General features: G+C 34.7%; 1 protein-coding gene across 1 annotated transcript; it reads left to right on the forward strand.

The window, feature by feature from the left end:
* The first annotated feature begins 1250 nt into the window (after window positions 1–1250).
* On the forward strand, window positions 1251–7070 carry LOC110912136 (autophagy-related protein 3). The gene is made up of 10 exons (XM_022156805.2): window positions 1251–1564; window positions 3781–3851; window positions 4050–4166; window positions 4244–4410; window positions 4646–4731; window positions 4839–4890; window positions 5043–5108; window positions 5590–5717; window positions 6015–6165; window positions 6798–7070. The coding sequence occupies exons 1-9, from the start codon at window positions 1404–1406 to the stop codon at window positions 6109–6111; spliced, it is 945 nt and encodes a 314-aa protein (XP_022012497.1). The 5' UTR covers window positions 1251–1403; the 3' UTR covers window positions 6112–6165; window positions 6798–7070.

Consider the following 7070-nt stretch of genomic DNA (forward strand, 5'->3'; position numbering starts at 1 on the left):
TTTCTAGCTTTTACACAACTTGTCCCTTCTTTTTTCCACATGAATGTTCCCTCCTTTTTAAGGCTTTGACACAAATGGCCCCTTCTCTTTTCCACATGAATGTTCTGTCTTTTTAAGGCCTTTACACACAAATAGGCATTCTCTTTGTGCTCTTTGTGAGGATCGGGTGGAAACAGTGGACCATTTGTTTTCAGCCTGTATCACTTCTATAGGGGTATGGAATCGGCTAAGTGAGTGGGTAAAAATCTCGCCTATCTTTGCCTTTTCTATTCTTGATCTTCTTAAAGTTCGTAAGGGAGTCGTAGGGGATTTTAAAGCTAAGGATATTGTTCGAGGTCTTGTTATGGTGACATGTTGGGCTATTTGGAAAGCGAGGAATGCTAAGGTCTTTTCTAACGGGAGAGGTGATAGTGAAGAAATTTTCGGGGAAGTTAGGTCTCTAGGTTTCTTGTGGTTAAAAAGTAGATCCAAACACCGTAATTTGGTTTGGAGAGATTGGGGTAATTATCCTTTGTTTATGTTGTAGTCGGTGGTTTTGGTGCGGTCCTGTTTTTGTGACCGGCCTTGTTCTAATAAAATTTGCTTTTCAAAAAAAAAAAAAAAAAAAACAAACAAACATGAATGTTCCCTCCCTTTCCAATGCTTTTAAACAAATGGTCACTTTTCTTTTTCACAGATCCTACAAACCCTTAAACTTTTGAAAAATACAGTTTTGAACCCTACACCATTACTCCATTTAAAATCCCCTAAACCATTGAAAAAATGCAATTATTACCACCTTTCAACCTTTGAAAATTGTAGTTTTAACCCTTGCATTATTACTCTATTCTACAACTTCCTAAAATTTTGGTATATGTTTCGAGGTAAACTTCTTTTAGAAATAAGTCAGGTCAAATATAACACGTTTTCGTGCTTATTTTATGTACATTTTCCGTCATCTACGTTTTGCCGTAAATTTAGTTCCGAATTGAATGAGGTAAAATATATCACGTTCTCATTCGAGGATATAAATTCAAATTACTCTATGATTCGACCCCGCCGCAACGTTTTAGGGGTAAAATTTCAACCCTTGATTACGTTTTCTTTTGTACGTTTCCTATGTCTGAGTTGGTTCACATATACATAATAAACTCGATTACTTTACATCTTGATCCAACCGTAATGCTATCGAGTTAAATTGGATACGTCAAAATTCGTGTTTTCGTATTATTAACGCATCCGGCATCTTGTTACAGGTTTAAAATGAAACTACAATAATAGATTGCTTGTTATATTATCATATATCTTGCTTTTGTTCCTAGGGTTTGTGATTCTGGTTATTGATTCATCATCATCATCATCAATCTTCCCCAAATTTCATCACTGGATCGGTTTCAGATCCTATAATCCGTGATTGATCAGATATGGTGCTATCGCAAAAGCTTCACGAGGCATTCAAAGGCACGGTAGAGAGGATAACCAGCCCTAGAACCGTATCGGCTTTCAAAGAGAAAGGCGTTCTTAGCGTTAACGAATTCGTCATCGCCGGCGACAATCTCGTTTCCAAATGCCCTACCTGGTCATGGTAGATTCGATTTCTCTTTATGTTAAATTATTATTATTATTATTCATCGATGATGATTAGAGGCTGTTTGTTGAGTATTCGTGTGGTTGTAAGTAGATAATTGGATTTAAATCATGACTGTTGTTGTTACTTGTTAGAGTAATTCGCCTCTCTGTTGATTAATCATTGATGATTAGAGGCTGTTTGTAGATAATTGAATTTGAATCATGGTTGTTGTTGTTAGGAGGCATGCTGATTTAGAGGAAAATAAGAGTAATTCGCATTTGTATTAATATTCGTTGATGACTAGAGGCTGTTCATGGAGTATTCGTGTTGTTGTAAGTAGATAATTCGTCGATTGAGTATTCGTGTTGTAAGTAGATAATTGAGTTTGAATCATGATTGTTGTTGTTAGGAGGCATCTTGATTTTGAGGAAAATAAGAGTAATTTGCATTTGTATTAATATTCGTTGATGATTAGAGGCTGTTAGTGGAGTATTCGTGTGGTAAGTACTAAGTAGACAGTTGGATTTGGATCATGATTGTTGTTGTTGGGAGACATGTTGATTTAGAGGAAAACAAGAGTAATTCACATTTGTATTAACATTCGTTGATGATTAGAGGCTGTTCGTGGAGTATTCGTGTTGTAAGTATATAATTCGTCGATTGAGTATTCGTGTTGTAAGTAGACAATTGAGTTTGAACCATGATTGTTGTTGTTGGGAGCTTGGTTTAAAAAATCGCGAAGCGCACAAAAGCGACAAGGTCTAAAATCAAAGCGCAAATAAAAAACGCAGAGGGCTTTTCGTACGAGGCACAAGGGGCTTATATATAATTCTTTATATATCCTATAGGTTTTTAGCATCCCTAACCCAAATTATAGTTATAAATAAAGGTTTATATATGGTAATGTATAAATCACTTAAATGTACAACCGTTTTAGCTACATGTATAACAGTTTAATGCACAAAAACACCTGTACAAGAAGCGCGCGCCTTAGTGGGGGGTTTTTTTTTTTTTTCCAAAAAAGCTCGCTTTTTTTGTATAGAGCTCGCCTTATGTCATACAAGGCACAACTCTTTGCACAATTGCACCTAGGGTCGCTTTGTGCTTAATAAGTGCAAGTGTATTATATATTCTGTTCATGAACAGTTGTTTGTGTTTGTTTGTTTCTATTTGTGTTCATGAACATTAGTTTGTGCTCATTTGTGTTCATGAACGCTAGTTTTCGTTCGTTGCCTAAAATTAACAAACTAACACGAACAAGTTCATTTCTCTAACAAACGAACACGAACATAAAATCTCGTTCGATAAGTGTTCATGAACAGTTTGTGAACACATATATTTCTTAACAAACGAACACGAACAAGGTCTTGTCCGTGTTCATTCGGTTCGTTTGCAGCCCTATCGTTTTTTATTAACTATTCATAGATTCATGGATGATTAGAGGCTGTTGGTCGAGTATTCGTGCTGTAAGTAGACAATTGGATTTGAATCATGATTGTTGATTTTAGGAGGCATGTTGATTTTGAGGAAAGTAAGGGTAATTTGCCTAGAACGAATGACAATCTGACAGCTCTATTGAATTAAGTCCTATGAGAACGTATGAATTTTAAAGGGGATTGAATCATGAATGATGGATGAATCGTCTGAACTGTTATTTTGTTTTACTTATCAACCAAAAGTATTGACACTGCTTAACGGTGTCTATGTTGATGAAAGTGTCTACTACTATTGCTTCTCATGACCTCAAATGGTAGAAGAGTGTATATCAGAAATCGGAATTGAGCAACTATAACCGCAACTGTTTAGCCCACATGCTACTTACTTTTAACACATATGAAGTAATTTGTTAGTGGAAAAAGAAAATGGTCTCTTTCATTGATGTCAATTATTTGTTTTGGACCAATATACTGCATTACATTGTGATTTCCTTGTGAAAGCCTGATTATTCTTGTAAAGTTAGTCTTTAACTGATGAAATACATTCATAACAGTTTACACTTCAGCACTTCATTCACTTAGTTCTATAGGCCTGGATTTTGAAATTGCGTTCTTTCTATGAGCATTACTCTTGACTTGAAATCAAGAATAAGGTGTTTTAATAATAACTACAGTCGTTTAGATTTTTAAATTCTTATTTTATAATAGTGAAAATTAGTTTATAATAGGCTTTTGCCTGAGCTGTAAAAACAAGAACAAATTAACTCACTTTGGTTATGTTCGTTTTCTTTCTAGGGAATCTGGTGATCCAAACAAGCGGAAGTCATATTTGCCGTCTGATAAACAATTTTTGATCACTAGAAATGGTATTGTTCTTATCGAAGTCTCATATTTGTGTTCATGGGCTCTTCGAGTTCTCATGCTCTAGGGTCACATAACTCATACGCATTAAGCGTTCTCATGTAACTATAGAAAAGGAAGCATAAATGAATCCAACATATTTACAACTTTAATTTTGTGAACGTGCAAACTTATGGATTGAGTTTACTATGAACTTTATTCAGTTCCTTGTATGCGAAGAGTTGCATCAATACAAGAAGAATATGAAGCTGCTGGCGGTGAGATATTACTTGATGACGAAGATAATGATGGCTGGTTGGCTACTCACGGGAAGCCAAAAGGTATGCATATGCATCGTCTATAGATCTTTATATAAACTTTTTGAAGTACATTAAACTTGGTTCAACTATCTTTACAGACACCAAGGGTGACGAGGAGGAAAATGTGCCTTCCATTGAAACCCTAGAAATAAGTAAGAAAAATACCATCCAGTCGATTCCTTCGTATTTTGGCACCGAGGAGGAAGATGACATCCCAGACATGGAAGAAATTGATGAATCTGACAACCTTGTTGAGGAAGATCCTGTAAGATACTTACATTATATTATCTCTTGCTGTTACTTTAATAGATTAAATTTGCTGCTGTTTTAGAATCAAAGGAATTTGCTTTATTGTTAAATGTTACTGAAAAATTAAAGTTGAATCAAACCAGTAATAGATTAAATTTGTTTTGATTTATTGAAATATTAGCAAATAGGAATATATATATTTTTTTACTGACAGCTCTGATGTTTTTTTTTTCTTCTATTGCAATATTCAGGCAACCCTTCAGCCTACGTATCTTGTTGCTCATGAGCCCGACGATGACAATATATTACGAACTCGAACTTATGATGTCAGCATCACGTACGTTTAACTCTGTAGAGTTTAAATTCATTTGTTCAGGTATTTTTATTTGGTTTGCTGTTTATGATATGACGTTTCACTTCCCTTTCTTCTTTTATTCCTTCCAGGTATGATAAATATTATCAAACTCCTCGTGTTTGGCTTACTGGTTATGATGAGGTTAGAAACACTAATCGCAATTAATGACATTTCCCCTTTTGCATTAACATGCTAGGAACTGGTAGGATAGTTGAAGAGTCTAATATACTTACGTATTGTTTAATTGAATTTGTGATCTAATGACGTATCATTTTGGTAATTATTTATTACAGTCAAGGATGCTTCTTGATCCAGAGTTAGTTCTAGAAGATGTCAGTCAAGATCATGCTCGCAAAACGGTAAACAGTACATTCTTGTTAACAACATGCTAATTCTGATAATATTATAGGTGGAAAAATGGGTGGGTTGGGTAACGGGTCAAAACAAATGATTCTTGGTATGGGTCCAGTTGGTCTAAAAGTTTTTTTTAGCAGATAAGTAGTGTGTCAAATATGATTACATAATAACATATAATGATTCAGTAGCTAATTCAGCTCTTTGAATAAAATGCTTAGGAGATTTAATACGTGATAATACACAAGATGGCAGTTATAACTCTATTCATTCTACTTTAATGGTCCATCTTTTTGTTCCCACAAATATTATTTACTTTATTCAGTTTTGAATCGTCATAATTCTTTTATTTATTTTTTAGACAGATAAATGTTAATGTGATCAAACACTTAGCTTTAAAAGTGAATTGTTTTTGTAGTTGTATCGTATTTAGATATAGTTTGATATGAATGACGTATTGCAGCTTCTGAAAATCATGATACGCAGGTAACTATTGAAGACCATCCACATTTGTCAGGGAAACATGCATCTGTACATCCATGCAAACATGCAGCTGTGATGAAGAAACTAATTGAACCCCTAATAGCTGGAGGACTTGAACCACAAGTTGACAAGTAATTCTTTTCTGTTTTTTCTGTTATAATAATAAATAACCAATATTTTAGAATCCTAAATTTCAGAGGTAAATGGGCTGTCACAAAAAAGTGATATCAATTGAAACTGAGATTGTGTCGGTGCGTATAGTTAGACGAACTATTAGAGGTAGCAATTTCAACACGATTACGTTTGAGTTTTGAATGGGTTGATTAGGATGATATATCTCCGATCGGTTTATTGTGTTTCATAAATTTTCTCTAAAATTTGAATGCCGAGTTTTGCACTTCCGTTTGATAGAACTTTATGTGGTGCAGGTACCTTTTCTTGTTCTTAAAGTTTGTTGCTACTGTAATTCCAACAATTGAATATGACTACACCATGGACTTTGACTTGGGGAGCTCCAGTACTTGATTCGAAGATACGCATCTTCCCCTCTTCTGAGGTTACGCACGTACTGCTTCAAAGGTTTGTTCATCATAAAAGTCCTTTTAATAAATCAATTAGGTCTTCTGCATTAGAAAGTAGGGGTGTAAACGAGCCGTGAGCTACATGGGAGCGGCTCATTGAAAGCTCAAATCGAGTTGAGTTTAAACGAGTTCAAGCCTCTATTGTAACTCATTTAATAAATGATCTCGAGCCCAAGCTTCACTTATCGAGCTCAACTAGACTCGCGAGCCTAAACGAGCTTGCTATATATTTACGTAACAATTATTATAAATATAACATTTCGATAAAACTAACTAAATAATATATGTTATGTTATATTTAAGATTTACAACTGTAAACATATAAATGATAGTTTTAATCTATATAAAGTAAATAATTAATAAACAATAAGCAAGCTGAGCCCGAGTTGACTTCGACTTGAAAAACTACTCACGAGCAGAGTTTGGGCTTTATAAATAGTTTTCGAAATGAGCCGATCTTGAGTTCTCTTAAGTTGAAGGAGCCGGGCTTGAGCTTGGCTATTAATAGAAAAAGATTTTTGGCAGCTTCCAACTCATTGTGCATATATTTTTTGCAAAACCCGTTGAGATAAAAGACAACCCAAATCAACCAATTGGCAAGCAGGTGACCATTTTTTTGTCTCACTTTAGGTTGCGGATATGCTCTTCGGGAATGGTTCAAGCTAAAGCCATTTAAGTTGGTGTTACTTCGTTACGTTTACTGTGTTCGGTTTATTGTAAATATGGTGCCATATGCAAGAAAAAAAGAAACAAGTAAAAGTGAAGCCTTGGAGTGTATCTTATGTTCTTTGGACATGTAAATCGCTGGAAACATTCTATTTGATTTACCTGTTTATTTATGTGGGACTGTCTTGAAGTTGTTTGTTCTCTTGTGCTGTGTAATTTATGTGCATAATTAACATT

Source organism: Helianthus annuus, chromosome 15 (assembly GCF_002127325.2).
Source record: "Helianthus annuus cultivar XRQ/B chromosome 15, HanXRQr2.0-SUNRISE, whole genome shotgun sequence".
NCBI classification, from domain to species: domain Eukaryota; kingdom Viridiplantae; phylum Streptophyta; class Magnoliopsida; order Asterales; family Asteraceae; genus Helianthus; species Helianthus annuus.

Bases quoted from the DNA above. Each gene is read 5' to 3' on its own strand.
- LOC110912136 (XM_022156805.2), top strand. From the start codon at position 1,404: ATGGTGCTATCGCAAAAGCTTCACGAGGCATTCAAAGGCACGGTAGAG. The intron at 1,565-3,780 runs GTAGATTCGATT...TTTTCTTTCTAG, and splicing joins AAATGCCCTACCTGGTCATG to GGAATCTGGTGATCCAAACA. The intron at 4,891-5,042 runs GTTAGAAACACT...TATTTATTACAG, and splicing joins GGCTTACTGGTTATGATGAG to TCAAGGATGCTTCTTGATCC.